Source organism: Coffea arabica, chromosome 1c (assembly GCF_036785885.1).
Source record: "Coffea arabica cultivar ET-39 chromosome 1c, Coffea Arabica ET-39 HiFi, whole genome shotgun sequence".
NCBI lineage: Eukaryota > Viridiplantae > Streptophyta > Magnoliopsida > Gentianales > Rubiaceae > Coffea > Coffea arabica.
In genome coordinates this window covers 44346236-44364919 of record NC_092310.1, presented here as the reverse complement: position 1 = coordinate 44364919, position 18684 = coordinate 44346236, and the positions used below count along the sequence as shown (strand labels likewise).

The window sequence follows — 18684 nt, the reverse complement described above, 5'->3', positions numbered from 1 at the left end:
AATTATAAGCAAAAGTTAGAAGCAATCTTCAACCAGAGTTTCGGAGTCTCTTTGCGAGAAGTGGAAGCAAGATATCAACAAATTTCTTGGCTGTTAAAGGCTCCGTTATGTACTTCGACAATAATTTGAACACAAAGAGCTCGTTATCTGCAGGATGCCTGACCACATAACAAACGGCATCCACCCCATGATTAGGCAAAAGAAAAAGTGATCTATCAAATATTAGAACATGTTTCATCTGTTTAACATGCAAATCTAAGCAATCTATACAACTTAATTGTGTCTGGTTAACCATCAATTTATTTAACCATAGAAGCAAGGGTTCTCCTATTGATGTTTCAGTGCTCATCACCCGAGCTGCAGTAGTACATTACCCTACAGAAGTTATTTCTTTAGCTTCTTCCACTTTACGGTGTAAATACATTTTCTTGTACTTCTTTTCCTACTCAGTGACAAATGTATCAGTGGCAACTAGATTAGGTGCTTAGAGCACCAAATAAAACCTTTTTCAAGCATTGACATAGAAATTCATGCTCTTTATCAAATCAGTAGTTACAACAAAATCCGGTGTCCAAAAATGCATAGCATACATCATTAAGATAGGTAGCAGCTATTTGTCAACTAACAGAGAGCTATTTGTTCATTAATACGACCAAAATAGAGGTAATAAGAAAACAGAAAGAACTATCATGCTAAAAGACACTTAAACATGAAAAACCTGAGACCTTTCCCTAGAAGCCAAAAGCAAATCAAATCAGAGCACAGGTTTATGAATCAACTAATAATACCTGCCCAAATAATAAATGGATTAGGCAAACTGTAGTACCTCTTTGTTCCACTATCAATAGTGAACAGACAGTGTAGACTATCTACAAGTACGTTGAGGTGAGGAAGCAACACTCTTTTGACAGAACCATCCTCAGTCCCCAGCTGACTGTCAAGATTTAGTAAGTTTTCAACAAACTTAAAAACACAAGATATGATCGCGTCAGATGCGGTCGTGATGGTAAACATCGAAAATATATCGGGAACAAGATTCTTCTTTCTACCCAACAGTGGCACAAACTTGATGCTTCTACTCATAGCAAGGAAGCAAGAGAATAGTGAACTTGGCTTCTCACTACTCGCACCTTCTTGCTTAAAACTGCCTATTAAAGGACTCGCTGCTGTAAAGAAAAGGTCCCAAAACTCGGAATGAAAATCATGATTCTCATACTTAGCAAGAGCAGAAGAAACAATCTTCAGGCATAAAGATCTCAATTCCTTGAATTGCTTCACAGCTGTGCTAGTCTGCAAACCAAGATTACAGGTGAGAACGACTCTCACGGATTACCTTCATAATTCTCCAACGATTAATCTACTCAAACCCAGCTAGGGGACAAAGATATAGTTAACAAATAATTACAAATTGAGCTGAAGCATTTCTTGTTCCTGAATGGAAAACTATAGATGGCAATGCAATTAACAATAATCCTGCTAAAACTCCCATATATGCACCACTGGTTCAGAGGTAGAGATTAGTAACCAAATTTCAAATTCATTTTTCCAATATTAGGTTCAAATACTGCATTAAAATACAAAGGAAAAAGTTTTTAAATTAGGTTCAAATAAGGCATTAAAGTACAAAGGAAAAAGTTCTTAATAAACATACTAACTGAACTAGTTAAGCACAGTTTCAAGCTTACCACAATATCTATTTCCCTGTCAACAATATCATAAGCTGCTGCCACATTGAAGCCAGAATCTGTTAGAGACGGTTCTTTGCATTTTGAGCTCTCTAAAGCAGCCGTGCAGCTTTCGAGTACCCGTACAACACAGCCCATTAGTAGATTAAGAAAAGGATTTATATGGTATTCATCAAAAACAGCTAAAATCTCTTCAATGACATGCAAGAAACCAAATTTCTTCTTCCAAGAAAGCCCCTTTAAGCCATCCACAGTAAATTGCTTCAAGATGCTAATTGAATCAAATTCATCCTTAACGCTCTCTGATGAACTCAAAAGACACTGTCTGCTCACATCAGCTGTTACTGAAGTACCTTGAAGAGGCTTTATCAACAAGAAAAAAAATAGAGGAAGCTCTTGAATGTCAAGCTCAGCTAAGAATCCAAGTATTGCCCTTCTCTGATGTACACTTGCATGCTGGGTTAAAAATAGTACAAAAATCATTAAACCAAATGACATATGTAACAACAGTTAAAAAAAAAAATAAGCATTCCAGAACAAACAAGAATACCTTTCGAGAAGCAAGAGTTTTTAGTTTCTTGACTTTTGGTACCAATATCCGAATGACAATAGGCACAATGAAATCCCTATGATGTTCATCGATTTCATTAGATTCCCTGGACAAGCTCCACGTCGTTAGCTCCTCTCTCAAATTCTTTGCATTGATCAGATCTTTCAGATGCTGACTGTAAGGAAGTAAGAATTCATCCTTCCAGTTTAAAAGGCAATCAAGAACCTTTAACTGTAACTCAGTATCTGTTTCATCCAGAAGCCTAGAAAATCCCAATAAAAACAGCATGAGTGTGAAAAAAATATAAAGTAAACAATACAAATCCAGCAAGCTCTAAAAGAAATTTTGAATAGGTGTAAACCTATATAGAAAAACATCCTTGATGAATTGGCTCTGATAAAAAGACTTTGGATTCCGCAGCAACCTAAACAAGTTTAACAACTCTTTAAGGGCCTCCTTCCACTCTCTGCCCTTGCAACAATGTACATTGTATAACTCAACACTGCATCATCAAACCAACGAATCAAACAAAAGCTTAAAAAAGCAATCTGGAAGAGAACAGGAAATGAGTATATCTCAAGTAGTCTTGCATAAAGCCCAATAAATGGTTACCTCAAAAGATCATCAACACTATATCCCAGAAACTTCAAGAACAAAGGCATTAATTGTCGTGACCGAGTTTCAGCTAGAAATGGAACTTTTTGCAGCGATTGAATCATTAATGAGAAAAGTGTTGCGCACGGCGTACTACCACATGGGGGATTGATAGACAAATTGAAGTATCCAACCAAATCTGAGAGAAATACAAGGCTAATGAACAACGCCTATAATTTACAGCCACAAATGGGAAGCAGGAAAAGAGGAACATCTCAGATCAAGACAACAAAAACTCAAAACCAACATGTTCTGTTGTAAGTAACAATCACCAGTAAGCCATCATCTTCAAAAATTTAAATTTCCATATTAAAATGAAAAGGAAACAAGGATTGCTCCTAGCAAAGATCATAGCATAACATTAGCTCCTAGAGTAAGTATAATACTGTCTGTCGCATACCACTTGACTGATTAAGTGATTTGGTACCACTTCTGCTAGATTGATCACAAGATATCAGAAACAATGACTGACAGTGGTCCAGATATTTCATGTACGGTTCCCATACAATTCCAAAGTTTTGGCTTATTAGAACAGCAAGACACTCCTTAGCTGGAATCCATAAGTTGCTAAGCCGAATGTGGAAGATGCCAATCAAGCCATATAACAGGGCTGGCACATAATTCTCATCTATCCTCCGGGCAGATACATTCACCTGGATCCGGGATAATAGAAGCTCAATTTTTCTATCAGTAGATGAAGGCTCAGTAGTTTCAACTGAAAGGAGAAGCTCTAGAACCTGACACACAAAGTAATCATAGGGTCAACCTACTGACAACATTAAGAAAGGAAGTAACAGAAAAACTGCTCATACATTATCACCACGAACATCAACATTAAAGGTCTGCATAATATCATTTCCAGCAGTTTTCTCATCTGGCTGTGTGTTAAAAGAAGATTCAAACTTCAAAGGTTCATAGTGGCACAAAATTCTGAGGGTCGACCGTCGAAGCATTTGATCACAGTTGCACAGATTTTCAGCCAATATGTCTAATGCATCGATTACATTCCTGGCTGCAAGATCTGGGTGATATCTTCTAAAGCTGGTGCACCCTTTAATCACAGATCTTCATTGCAAATTAAACAAAGTTAAGAAAAGCTGAAGACTTTATAAATCCAAAAGAGAAATAGCAAGGTATTAGAGATTATGGGCCTATTCTTCTTTTCTTCATATCCTTAAAGTTGCTTTAGGCAAAGTGCTGCCCAAAACTCATTAAGTCTAAAAGTGGAATTATGGTAGTGAAGGTCTTCAAAGGAAATAGTTCCTTCCAGTAGCACCTCCTGTGATGCTTTGCAAAACAACTTTTACCTCCAAAATAAGCCAAAAGCAGAAGTCAAAAGCAAACAAGACCACAAAAGTAGCCTTTAGAGGATTAAAAAAAAATTAGAATCAGCTAATTTATGCCACTGCTAACTGGTAGGATGAAACAAAAGCGGGTGTTATGGAGAAATAAATATTCAAAGTACACTTAGGCTTACCCAAAATGTGAATCCAAAATATCAGCTATGGGGGCTAATATTTGAGAAGATGAGTGGTATTTTTTTGCCAGATACAGGAATTTGCTTATTGCAGACTCTTCACATCCAGTTCCACTGCTGGAGAGCATTTCTTTATAAGAACCCAAAGCAGCACCAATTAGGCTCTGCCAAGTAAGATCTGCCAATCCTGTCAAGTGAAAATTTTCAAAATATCATTGATAGCAGACCTAATTCTTCCAACTCTATAGAATAGAAAGAGATTCCATTTCCTAACACATCCCAGGTAATTAAGTTACCAATAATTTTATTCTTCCTGTGATTAATCATGTGGCACAACATAATTAGGATAAAACCGATAGAGGTCTATTATTTAAAACAGAACCATCTCTTAAGGACTAAATCCACGGTATTATTTGTATACATTTCCTGCACAAAAATACCTACATGAGTAGGTTTAGAAGTTTGACATATATATATCTGATCTTAAAACATGTGGCATGGCATAAGTCTAAATGTGCTTGTACAAAGATTGTTTTACACTGAAAATGCACAAGAATTAAAGTGATGTCATGCACCATTGAATCTCTCATTGGCGTTGAATAAATGGAAATGAACAATAGAAGAAAATTTATACCAGATTCAGTCATCAGAAGCTCATCGATAGCATTTACAAGGTCCAACAGTAATGTCAGATTCTCCTGGCCATTGAACAAATAGGGATAGCATTTGACAGTCCCCCACAGGAGAGCCAGCCTGCTCTGTTCCAACTGAAGAGAAGATAAATCTCCATGTAACGAATTACTGATCATTCCTATCCAGTAACTGATGCTTTGCTGAACCAAATCATAAATTCTTGAAAGCTTGTCTTTTGAGATACCATCTAAGAACGAGAAGCTTGGCATTTTAAGATTCTCACACAATCTTAGCAGCAAATATACAGTTTCTTCTTCTGAAATGTTGGTTAAATCATTCAATGCACTGAAATCCAGTTGCACCATGTCAGAATCAACTAAATATAAGCTTCTCAATCATCATTAACTCAAGTCTATGAATAAGCAAGAACACAAAATACAAGATTCACTAAATTATTCAGAAGATGCATGAGTAATACCTTATAATATTAATCCTGAATATTTTGAGAACATTGGAGTCCCTTGACACAAGGTCTTTAAGAAAAGTCAGCAAACTGTAACCAAGTCAGGATTGTCAGACAGAGAGCTCTTTAGATGAAATAAATAGCACTAGAAGTACTAATCTGATAATATTAAAAGGATTACCCAGGATTCTTCAAACTAAATATGGGAACCAACTGACATGAAAAATCAGAGAGAGCTGACAGGTCATTAGCTTTGTGGAGGCCATCAACAATGAACAATGACAGCTGCAAGATTTTAATGACGATGTCTGTAGCTTGTTTTCCACCCTCCTCAGTAACAGGAGGAACATATGTCTGCACTAGCAACCTGACTAGCTTAAACATAGGCTGGTAATCTGCACGATAAAATGGAGTAGCCTCAGAGAAAAGAGTAAGCACCGCAAAGAAGCAGTAGAACAGAACAAGATAAAACCATAAAGCAAATTGTACTGCACCGGAAATTTTCTTCATAAAGCCATTCTCCACAATTAATACGAGTACGGAGAGAAGTCGACTGACGTGCATTGAGTGACCATTGGTTACTGATTCAATTATTTCACCATATAAGCAATCCCAAATCAAATTTAATTCCACAGGCCCTGCCTCATTGCTCAATCTCTGGAAAGTCGATATGACAATTTCAAGAAGGCAGTCTGGATCTGCAAAATGTAAATATCAAGAAAGAGATACGAGACATAAATAACAATAACTGGAAGTCAAGTAAAAAGGAAAATAAATTGTAAAATCACTTGATCTAGATGAATTTCAGGAACCTAACAAACTTTGAGAGATGGATCAGTTAAAAAACATGAAATGCAGAAAACTACGAGTCACATAACATTTATTTGAATCATAAGACAACCTGATACCAAGGATGCACTGTAGTGTCACATTATTAGATTGCCTGGTTGAAAAGAACATCGGGATTACACTCATACCCAATCAAAATGTTAACCCAACATGAATCATAGCAAATCAGGGTTCAAATTCTTGACACCAAAATTGATAATGAACATGACATCAGCATGATCTCAGGTAACACTTTGCCAAATAGATTGGTTTTCAAACGATTTAAGTCCATCAGTTAATAGAAATATCAAAGAAAATTGATCACTCATGTGAACTGCAGTAATGACCTCAAGTAAAGGAGTTGCATAGCTACACCATTTGACTTCACACAATTAAGTTGTGCTCTGAGAACAAGGTCATGCATCTAAATTCGAGAAGAACTAAAAATAAATAAACAAATGATTCAATAAATAAAAGTCTGGAAATAACCGAACTTCCTTTTTTCATGAGAAGGTAAACCGACACAAGAACTTGGGGGACAAGAAAATTGAAACTACAGAACATGCCAGCATATAACCTAAACAAATAGTAAAAAATCTCATATAACATGAATATATGAAACACAGCATATAACACTTCACGATGATGCCCACACTGATAACAGAATATCCTATCCACATAAAGAAAAAGTAATCAATCTCCATAGTTTTATTATTCAGTGCTCTTCACACTGCCACAATCTTAGATATGACAGGAGCAAACTTATTGGACGCCCTCCTGAGCAAGACTAAACCATCTTTAACACACAAATATTCACTCGAGTCTTCACAGAGAACAGTTGACGACACCTTTCAGCCAAGAATTCATAAAGCCATTCTACTGTATCATTTTTACAACCAATAGATTCCGCTTCACCTTTTAATATTTTCCCCTTTGAGGGGGACAGCTTCCTATCTTTTGCAGTCTAGAAGGATCTTCACTTTCAATCAGGATTATCTAAAGGCATTTAATATACAGGTGTAAAAGTAATTGGAAACGTGTTCCTTTCAAGTAAAATGGGTACATAAGTATCAATCTATTGGAGTAACTAAACAGCATTTCTGAAGCAATAACATCACATTTCAAAAGTTCATGAAAGACTATTGGAATATTAAATCAAACAACTAATAAAAAAAATGCACGCAATTCTAGATGCAGGTAAATTAGACAATAATGAGTTGCTTATAGTGATCTAGGAATCCTAAACAAAAATGACTCTTTAAGTGCACTATATCATATGCACTAGTATTATTTCTATCAGTACCAATATCCATACTAAGAGATGCATTAGCATAGAACACAATATATAGAAAGCATATTCAGAATAGTATTGAATAGCTCCAAAGGAAGCAGGATTCAAGCATATGAAGTGACAATACATTACTGAAAAATATGAATAACATGCGAAGGCTGAAAATGTCACCTTCCAAGAGTTGATCACCGATGCTGAATAAGGACTTGTCCAATAGAAGCTGCAACACTTGTGGGGCCCTTGAATGCAATGTTGATGACGAACCTCTTATCACATGCCACAATAATTCAGTAGCACCACTTTTCCTCTCAGCCAATGGATTCTTTACGACCTCAATCATGATTTTCCTAACACCTGCTGAGCTTAAGAAGTTAACCTATTTTTCTATTGTAAATGGAGAGTAAAAACCAACAGAAGACACTCATACGTAACAACATCATATTAGTTTGGCTCTCAACAACTAGGTAAGTAGAACCATTAAGTATAGAGACATGAATATGCCACTTCTGAAATTGATTTCTCATCAGAAGTCCAGTCAACAAAGGAGAAGGGCACATATGTTGAGATGAGAAATACTATTCCACTGATATATGTCAAAACTTGCAAGTGCTAACCAAGAGATAGAAAGCAAACTGGCCCCCAGGACAACAAAACAGGCAATTCACCCTACAAATGCCGTCACTCCTTTCTCAAAACCATAACATCCAAATTGGTAGGCCTGTTTGGACAGCTTGAGGTCTACCTTGGAACTAAAGTTTTAAATGATGCAAGGAAGCATATGACATTAAGAAACTGTAGTTTTCTGCCACAAATGATTTATGAAATAAGAAGTTAGTGCAATCTCTACATCACAGACAAATCAAAGCTTTTCATCCCTACAAAGAACGAGAAAACAAGATCAATATTGTTAAGAATCTGATAATTGAGCAACCAGAGTTCCAAAAAAAGCATCACAGGCAATATGGGAAGCAAAGTAAATCAAATTTATTTTTTTTCCTTTTTTTTTTGGGGGCTGGAGGGGGGGGGAGTTGGAAATGCAAAACGGAGAAGAAACGACATCATGTGGAGCATGATGAGCAGAGGACCGGTGCAGTAGTTGTGAAATATCAAGGTATAGAAGGAGAATCAGAAGAGAAAAAAAGGTGAAGGAAAGAGCAGTGTCTTCCAGAAGAAAGGAATAGCACTTGCCACCAGGGAAAATAGAGGAGGAAAGCCTTTACTTATACCCGATATGATGTCCAATTCTTGTGAAGGCATCTTCCAGTGCAACAAGGTCCATGATGAAGCACTACTACCCTAAAAAACTGAGCCTCATAAAAGTAGGAGCAGTAAGAAACTTCAGATTTGCATTATCTATTTTTCTTTTCTTTTCCCTCTTGTGAAATTTGGCTCAAGTCGAGTTCTGTCAAAGCATTCTGAAAAAGATCCCCTTCTACCCAGTATGGCTGACCTAAATAAGCAAGAGCTAAATGCCATGTCAAAGTATTTGAAGAAGGAACTCCAGCTTCTGATTGGGTGATTTAATCCTATTCATAGTACTAGTACACAACAAATATCTGCATATGCTCTAAACAAGTTCCCCAAAACACTTTGATGGAAGCTCATGACAGGTAGGGACTCAATGTGCAGGGTGTCTATAAGCATGTACACACGTTACAAAGAAAATCTCCAGGTTCTTCTCTAAGAAAAGCCTAAAACCTTTATATCAAAAAGCTTGTTCACAACCTCATAGTAAAGGAGTAATTTTTCCCAACGGTTTTTAACCATCCGAAAATCATCATCCCAAAATTTCATACTCTTGCACTTTGATATTTGTAACGCATCCAAATCATATGGCCTCAGTAGTTTTCATCCATTAGGAAACAAAAAAAAAGTCAAGGAAAAATGTCTATAAAGACCAGTATTTCATGAAAAATGCATCCCCTTAAAAACACTGAAAGCATAATCCTTGTCATATACAAAACTCAATAACAACATTCTTTAAACTATTTTTCATTTAGTTTGTCTTATCCAAATCTCTAGTATGCGACAATCATAAATTTATCGTCGTCATATTTAGACAGGAGAAATGCTTAGTAAACAAGCATAAGACTATTACTTGTGGAAAAAATCAGCTATTACTCGTGCAAGCAAGGAATGTAACAGATGTCACATCAAGCAAAGAGCATTCTTATTCCCAATGGAACATATTTGTTAAAAAAAAAGGAGAGAATTCCAAGTTCCTCTATTTAAGTAAGCCCAAAGGCAAAAGTTCAACAGAATGAAGCACAATAAGTAATTTGCAGAAAAAGACTAGCCATTCAGGTATATTGACATTTTTGTGCATAATCACTTGGCTATATGACCACTAAGACCTTTGGCATTCATAAACCTGTACTTCAGTTCTGCGTCGACTTTTCATAAAATACACCCTAGATACCCCAAAAAAAAAAAAAAGAACAGATCAGACTTAAGATAGTTCCACAATAACATTCTTAGAAGAAGTTGTTCTTATAAATTTATACCCTCCCCATTCAATAACCTTGTCAAACCTACTATACTGGGACATATAAAATCACGTTCACCTTTCCTAAAACATCACTCTAGTACCTTTCTTTTCCAATGTAGAAAACGTACAGAAACATGGCATTTGCTTGATTTGTAACTGGAAAGTGCAGCTCAAAGTTTCCATCCAGAACAACACAAGCCAGTACATGCATATTTCCAACAAGAATATTTGTATCAGTTAGACTATAGATTTTCACTTTTAAATTGTATATCTACAAAACTACTGAACCTGGCCAAGTCAAAAAACTGATAACTCTTTTAACATAATAATTAAAGACAATACCTTTTATAAGCTGCTCAACAGGTGCATTCCTGAGTAAGAAAGAGACGGACTCCGCCACAAATTTTTGTATGCTACCATGTGGATAGTATCTCAGTTTCACTGTTACTCTGTTATACACAGACAGATAGAGCAAGCGAGAGAGAGAGAGAGAGAGAAGAAACATTAGAATTTAAAGTATAGTTCGAGGAATTTTTCTACAAATCAAACCATTTACATGATAAATACAACAGGGAAGACACACTGAATGTGCACCAATAAATCAACAAAGCCAGTCAAGCTTCTTGATTTCCATAGATTTACTTCCAACCCATGTTTGAGTTTACTGTATTCTCTCAGATATAAGTGGATTTCTATAGATTTGTGGCAGCAATAGGTAGTACAAGAACAATTAACCTCAGTTTTCTATACTTTGTTGAGAAATACTCAAGAAATCAAACGAAGTTGTTTAAGAAGCAATTTAAAACCAAAATTTGGCATTCATATTCTCCTTACATCCAATAAAACACTTAACATACATGCACACACATATAAACATGGATAAAAGCAACTTCCATCATATGTACTTACTTTAGCACATGAATGACATCCTTTATCAGATATTTCTGCAGGAACATCATAATGTATGACCATGACGTAAAAATCTGAGGAAGCCAAATTCACAATTTCAGCATCTAGTATTCCGAATTAGATATTGCATCAGAATTCAAAACAAAATAACACAACAAGATACTTGGCTTGACCTGCTTAATTATGTCTGGATCCTTATCACCACCATTTTTCAGAAGAAATACTATAGCATTCACAATCCTCTGGAGAAAGCTGGGACACAGTCAAGGAAACACCCACAAAAAACAAGGACGCATTAGGAGTGACTTAGAAGACAATATTGCTGCGAAAGGGTAGGAATTAAGAATTACCACTGGTCCAGTCACTGAATATCATGCACTTCTAACAAAGACAAACATGCACAACAGGAGCCAGCATACAAGTTAAAATTGTTAAATTAATAAACGTACAAGCATGAGTTGTCCATATTTCTACATGGCCCCAGGAACCCCAGTGCCAAAAAAAATGCCAGAAAGGAGCAAAAGAGAGCTAATTGGGAAACTCTAACTGCTAACAAAAATTGCCTTAAATGTTAAGCGGAGGAAAACTTGGGTAACAGCAAATTCATTACAATTTTTAGCAATCTGCATGCAGAGCTCATGAACTCCATCACGCACATACTGCAACACAGGAGTGTAAGCCAAAAGATTTCTCAAGCACTTGAAAAAAATGAACATAAGACGGTAATGTGATGCAGAAGAAAAATTAGTTGGTATCTATGAGTTAAGGTTGATGAATCTGTATCTGCCATTACTGTAGCAATGTAGGTTTTTAGTTTTTTTCAGGGATTGATTCTCATCATGTTCTTCTCTTAGCTGACCTGGAACTGATTGAGGGACCCATTGGATTCAATTTTTGGGAGGAAAATTTTCTTTATCTAACCCTATACAGTTGGAAATCTATAAAGTACAATGCGTTTCACTAAGTCTTGTTTAATACAAAATGTGACTCTTATATATTTCCTTCTCATAGCACTAAAATATTATGCTAAATTCTGTTTTCCTTATTCTTTTCTCTTGCTTTGGGCTATGTCACGCGAGAAGTGACACTAGCCATAATTATTGATCTCTCATTCTCAGATTCTGAAAATCCCAAATACTGAAAGAAAGGCAACAGGAAAACCTCCACAAATATACATATGGATCTCACTACAAGCATAGTAAACTGTCAGGAAAGAGAAACTTAAAAAACATGAAAGCCTCAGATAACATATATGGAACTTACGGCAAAAAATCCTCCAGAAGATCCCTTGATAATGTGGCTACCAACCTGCCAGAAACAGAAAAGCCACATATGCACCCAGCAATGTTTAACAATAAACCGCAAGGGAATCAATACACACTTAATTAGGAGAATGACAATCTGTAACTAAACAATACTTTATGTCAAAAACTTCCATGGCAAACCAGCCATCCACCTTTACAGTTTACTGAGGTGAGAGTTGAACACGTTGCAATTAAATAAGAAATGAAATAAACTAGAAAACTAGAAAATCCACAAGTGCTTGCTTTTGCATCCGAGATATGATTCAGGATGTGATTAAACCCATTTCACTAACTCAGGCCTCTACAACTACATTAGTGTAGTTCTAAAAGGTATATATTCAGAATAAATCTTCACTCGAAAAATTTTAGTTCCAATATCGAGAACATATGCCTACAATGATCCAAGTTAAAACAACAGGAAACGCTAATAATATTAAAGAACCAAAAAAGAAAAAGGCCTTGAGCATTGATTTGTTTTTCCTTTCCACCATTTTCCAATCTCGATGAGACAATTCTTCAAAAACATACATAAACACCAAATTTGCAAGAATACCTGAGTATTGGCTCCAGTGATAGCCTGCTTTTTATTTGTAATCTAGAAAGCAGTTTTGAAACGATCAATTCCTTTTGCAATATAATTTGTGGTAGGGTTTGTACCAAGGGGAACATTTCTTGATAAAATGAAATAAAATCCTCAGCAGTATTTAATTCCTGCATTTGTCAAAAAAAAAAAGACAACAATATCAGCAGAATTTAAATGTGAGATGGAAGTGTACAAATTTTTGCTCTCTCAAAAAAGGTATAATCATATGAAGTTGGATAGAAAGGACAAAACAAACAGCAATCTAGAAATATCCAAGACACATAATAAATTCCTGACAAGTACACCCAGACAGAAGCAGACAGACCAACCATGCCATACATTAGATCCATAACCTTGTGGATAGTTTCCAGCACAGTAACATAGAGGCTGAAAACCAATATGGAACAATGCCAAGAATCTTCTTTAGACCTTCCTGCCTAGGCAAAAATACCAAAGGAAGAAAACAAGAACTTCCAGAAAATATTCAAAACAACCCTCACTAAACATGATTCTGATCATGTCACCTTCATAAATTACTTATCCTAACACAAACTCCTTTGCCTTGAAAACATTCTTTGGTGCATTAGAAGTAATAGCACTTCCTACGTCAAAAGGATGCCATTGATTTACTCCTCCTACCTCAAGCAAGATATGGACCACACCTTCATTTATTTCACATTAACTTTGTAGATTAAAGACAGTGCCAAAACTACTAAAACTAATCTGCCTGTATATGCCAGTAGATTAGTCCACAAAGCCAGAAGCGTCATCCTCATCTAGTCACTGTTACATCAAAACCACCAAGATTCTACACAGCAAAATCAACATCTCCAAAGCACATTGTCCAGCACCGCAAAACCCCCTGAAAAATCCCCCTTACCAATTGAAATTCCCAAACTAACACACTTAAAATAAAAATAATTTTCTAGCTTCTGAATAAAAAATGAACTTTTTGAAAGATATATGGCAGAAAAAAAGAAAGCCACAACTAGATTCCATGTATTGCTTATATTGCACAAATGGCTTCCTGAATCCTTTAAAAACATAAGCAGGCACCTATAACTGATGTTTAAAACCAAATAAGTCGGAACAAAGCAGATGAAAAAGCTTTTCTTGAAATGCTACCCACTTTTCATGTAAGCTTAGCAGTTTCTCCCGATGTGCAGACCATCAAATTCCAAAATCCAATAAAATATGTCTCATATTACTTTAATGTTTCCTACTTGTCGTCTAAAAATGAAATCTTTATCGTAAAAGAACAGCCAAAAAATGTACTGATATCCGCAATAAGAACCCTTGAGAAATAGCTGCACAAGTTACACCAAAAAAAAAACTACAATTCAAATCACAATTACTTCAGAAATAGAAGAATATTGAAACATACTCTCCATTCAACTAGGCAATCGCGAAAAAACGTGGACCCTTCAAAAGGCTCAGATTTAACAGGGTCCAAACTTCGGTATACATTAATATCAATCTCTGCAATTTGTTGAACATTGGACTTGTACTGCACCACCCCAAAAAAAAAACTTCAGAATTTAAAAAAAAAAACAATTCCATAATACTCTCATCAACCAATAAGGAAAAAAAATGAACAATTTGAATAAAAAGAACTGCAATTTTTTATTTGCATACAAAAAATTAAGAAAGATAGATAGCTTACAACAAATTTCTTGCTTCCCTCGCCTGTGTTTAGAGACTTTACGGCTCGAGCGTCCGCGGGCGTCGCCATTGGTGCATCTACCCAAGCTCAATCTCTGGAAAAGGGAGGGAGAAGGGGGGGAGGGTTTAACAATTGAACCGGTGAAGTGAAAGAGTCGAGGTTCAACCGGTAGGACCGGTTCAACCCCGATTCAATAAATAAATAAATAAATAATTATATATATATATAGACACACACACACCTATGCACAGAATAAGATATAAATGCTAAACCAAAATTAACATAAGTAGGGGTGGGCACGAGTCGGGTATCCGCCCCTAATGGTAAATGGCTGACCCGACCCTAATATGTCGGGTTACTATTTTTTTGATCCTAATCCGCTCCGCTTGTCCTCGGGTATGGTACCTGATCTTCAGATACCCGAAAAATAGGGGCGGGTCATAGGGTACCCGCCCCTATTTAAAGAATGCAAATTCCTGTATGAATGCAAATTCATAAGATGAACCTGCCGTACGTCCAGCCAAAGACATTCATGATTTAATAATCAATTAATCACAGATCATTAACTAGCTCTAATAGTTCACCAACAACTATGGATGGTAAGTGGAGTTTAAACTTTCATTTCCTACCTTTTATGGACCGTATCCATTAGGCAGAGAATGCTATTTTCGCACGGCAATATATTGGAATTGCTGGACTGCCAGAGCCTTTTAGCCTCTTTAACACACGAATGACAACAAACAACTCGGGGTGAGCATTCGGTGCAAATGCGGTAAATCGGTGCGCTGAATTCGGTTTTTTCGGTTATTGCAGGGCATTACCGAATTCATGCGGTACCCGATTTCAAATTCGAAAACGGTAATGAATTCGGTCTGAATTCGGTTAGACCGAATTCATCTATTATTTAAAAAAAAACCTGAAGCAAATTAAGAGAATATATAAACCAATCTTTATAGTTCAGCAACTACCAACCCCCGCAAGCCATTAGATGTTTCTCTTTTACACATTGCAGAAAATTCATATCCAGAATCCTAGGTACAACTTCTGGAGCCGTACTTTCACTAGATGTGCACCAGAGATTGAGAATCTCCACGGAAAAGGAGGTAAAATTTTCATTTTAGCAAGTTTTTTCCTTTTTAATTTTTCTAACGGGTAAAAGGTGGAATTTTTCCCCAAGGCCTTACCTTTTAAAGGCTGCACAACTGGAGAGAGCTTCTTGTGTATAAAATACAAAGCTTATGTTATATCACACCTAATCTAAACTACTACAACAGTTAGAGTTTGCAATTGGAAGCTCAGATTTCGTCCCCTTATCAATTCAGGATAACAAATTTCCTAGTCGATCTTGGCCCATTTTAATGCCAGAGACACAGAGCCAAAAACAGAGGAGCACTTACCTAAGTGAGCCAGAGATGAGCAGTGATGAACCAGCGATGAACTAGTGAGATCTTGGTGCTTCGTCTTCGACACTCGGCAGCGATGAACCAGCACGGCAGGACACAGCCGACAGGAGACGTAGAGCGCGGCGGACTGGCGGAGGCCGGAGAGGCAGAGAGCAGCTTCGATTTGGGAATTGGGACTTGGGACTTGGGAGTGTTAGTGCTGTGAAAGCCCTAGGTGACGGCAGTCACGGCACTATGCAATATTGCAAATTTGCAATGGTTGTTTTCTCACTTTTCAATTTTCATCAGCTGAAGATGAAATCCGACTTTTTCCGAATGAAGTGATTTTGTAATTTTTAATTTACAAATTGGGGCTCCTAAATTATAATACATTCATTATGCTCCTCAATGATTTAAAAATTATTACTAATTTGATCCCCAAATTTATTCATAATTGAACACATTACTTATGTTCAAATCATTTTGTGGTTTAATTGGCATTTATTTGATCACTTATACCTAAAATCCTTGGTATATGATTTAAAAAACACATAAAAAGTGATTAATTTAAATTAATTTAGTTAGTAGTTACAATGAATTTATAATTTACAATGATTAATAATAAGTAATATTAGTTACAAACTTACAAATTACAATGAATCAATGACCAGTGATAAATTACATTAGTTACAAACTTATAACTTATTTTAAATCAAAATAAAACTTATTTACTTGATTTGCAACTCACATGTATTCACTTACACTGTTTAGTTATTTTGTCTATACTTAAAGCCTTAAGATTAGTAAATAAATAATATAAACTTTTAACTTATTTGATCACTTATACCTACAATCCTTAGTTTATGATTTAAGGAACACATAAAAAGTGATTAATTTAAACTAGAATAAACCTTAGACTGTACAATGGTTAGTAATAAAACTAGAATAAACCTTAGACTGTACAATGGTTAGTAATAATTTATGAATTTATAATTTACAATGATTAATAATAAGTAATATTAGTTACAAACTTACAAATTACAATGATTAGTGATAAGTTATGTTAGTTACAAACTTACAATTTATTTCAAATCAAAATTAAACTTATTTATTTACATATGTTATTGTGAAAGTCAATACACTAATACATTGATTTGTAATTCATATACATTCACTTACACTACTTAGTTGTCTTATCTATATTTAAAACCTTAAAGATTAGTGAATATGTAATGTAAATTTAGAGTACACTAATACTTGCAAGTTATAGATTACGCATTCAAATATTCAATAATTCAAACATGAATGATGTATCAAATTACCAATATCTAAATTCTAATTACTAATTATGTTTATTATTTAATATTTAGTATGATACATATATGTATTAATTATTATCTAATTCTAGTCATGTTACTCATGTATAAAATAATAAGTATTATAGTTATCTTATATTGTAATGTATTACTATGCATTATTGTAATGGTATAACAATTAATAAATACTAAAATAATATAAATATATTGTACATCATTATATATTATTAGTATTATAAGTACATGATATGATGATAATACCATATACTAATTATTATTAATAACATTTACTTATATAATATAATAAAGTATTAGTAGTATATACTAATACTAAATAGCATTTATCTATATATTATATAATTTTATATATTAATTTGGTATTCGAATGCGGTAATGCGGTACCCGATTTCAATTACCAAATTTTGAATTCGAAATCGATTATTACCAAATTCATAATCTCATTACCTATTTTATACCATATTAGAATTCGGTGAATTTGGTATGCACCGAATTGGAACCAAATTACCAAATACCCGATTTCAAATTACCGAATTGAATTTGAAATCGGTTATGAATTCGGTACGAACCGAATCTGCTCACCCCTACAAACAACGGAACAAGACATACATATTCAACCGTTGGACTCAAAAGATACGGCCACTTTTGTTCCTTAAAAAGTTTAAACATTTGAAAAACAGAAACAAAAATGGTACTTTCGAGAGTGTTAATTCAACTGTTGCATCTAAATTGACAGCTTTTGGAATGTCAATTTAACCCAAGATTTATCAATGCTTCATTTCCCATTTAGAACCAGACTTGTTCTAGGCTAATATAATACAAGGGAAATGAAAGACCAGAAAACTAAAAGGAAAGTACAAGCCAAATCGCTTTTCAATGTTAAATGACTACATCAGGCAGGTTAAATTTACAGCAGAAAAGTTCGACATCAGGCAGGTCGGCGTTCTAAAAAAAACAAAAAAACAGACCTGCGAAGGTCGGCGTTCTACACGAAGCTTGAGGCTTGAGAAATCAAAATCGAAGGTCTCTATTGAATCTTCTGCTTGAGCCTTGAGCCTTGAGTTTTGAGAATCTTTTGCAACTTTCTTTGATTTCAACAAAATTGAAGAGATGGAGAAAGGAGTCGTCGAGAAAAAGGAGAAAGTGAACAGACTGTCGGCTGAATCTGAAGTAGCCTGATGGATTCATTTTAGGTTAGGATTAATAAGTTAACAATATTATACAATTACCCTTATATTTTTAATATTTATGTATTATACCCCCGATTCGGGTGCCCACGGGTTTTTATTTTTATGATCCGTATCCGTATCCTAATTATGAGGACTCGAAAATTCTATTATTTTTAAAATCCCTAATTTTGGCTAAATTAATTATTTATTTGGATTTTTGCCACGAATAATATTTTCTAACCTTATTAGATCTAAGTACATGGTTTTATAG

General features: G+C 35.2%; 1 protein-coding gene across 7 annotated transcripts in view; it reads right to left on the bottom strand.

The window, feature by feature from the left end:
* The window catches only part of LOC113739189 (uncharacterized), a 29746-nt gene extending 11327 nt beyond the window's left edge, over positions 1 to 18419 (bottom strand). The window contains exons 1-22 of one of the 7 annotated variants that reach the window (XM_072071430.1): positions 18213 to 18419; positions 14529 to 14622; positions 14250 to 14372; positions 12836 to 12993; positions 12242 to 12286; positions 11152 to 11230; positions 10979 to 11052; positions 10412 to 10518; positions 7753 to 7935; positions 5957 to 6160; positions 5644 to 5857; positions 5478 to 5552; positions 5001 to 5344; positions 4367 to 4553; positions 3702 to 3954; positions 3290 to 3626; positions 2848 to 3028; positions 2597 to 2737; positions 2236 to 2497; positions 1686 to 2141; positions 827 to 1290; positions 34 to 158 (exon numbers count right to left, since the gene is read on the bottom strand). In XM_072071430.1, the coding sequence (XP_071927531.1) occupies positions 34 to 158; positions 827 to 1290; positions 1686 to 2141; positions 2236 to 2497; positions 2597 to 2737; positions 2848 to 3028; positions 3290 to 3626; positions 3702 to 3954; positions 4367 to 4553; positions 5001 to 5344; positions 5478 to 5552; positions 5644 to 5857; positions 5957 to 6160; positions 7753 to 7935; positions 10412 to 10518; positions 10979 to 11052; positions 11152 to 11230; positions 12242 to 12286; positions 12836 to 12993; positions 14250 to 14372; positions 14529 to 14597 (4081 nt within the window). In that variant the 5' untranslated portion in view covers positions 14598 to 14622; positions 18213 to 18419. Of the gene's footprint in view, positions 1 to 33; positions 159 to 826; positions 1291 to 1685; positions 2142 to 2235; positions 2498 to 2596; positions 2738 to 2847; positions 3029 to 3289; positions 3627 to 3701; positions 3955 to 4366; positions 4554 to 5000; positions 5345 to 5477; positions 5553 to 5643; positions 5858 to 5956; positions 6161 to 7752; positions 7936 to 10170; positions 10226 to 10411; positions 10519 to 10978; positions 11053 to 11151; positions 11231 to 12241; positions 12287 to 12835; positions 12994 to 14249; positions 14373 to 14528; positions 14623 to 15925; positions 16209 to 18212 lie in introns of those variants that run through there. The other 6 variants (XM_072071415.1, XM_072071476.1, XM_072071467.1 and 3 more) reach the window with 6 other exon arrangements.
* Between the last annotated feature and the right edge of the window lie 265 nt (positions 18420 to 18684).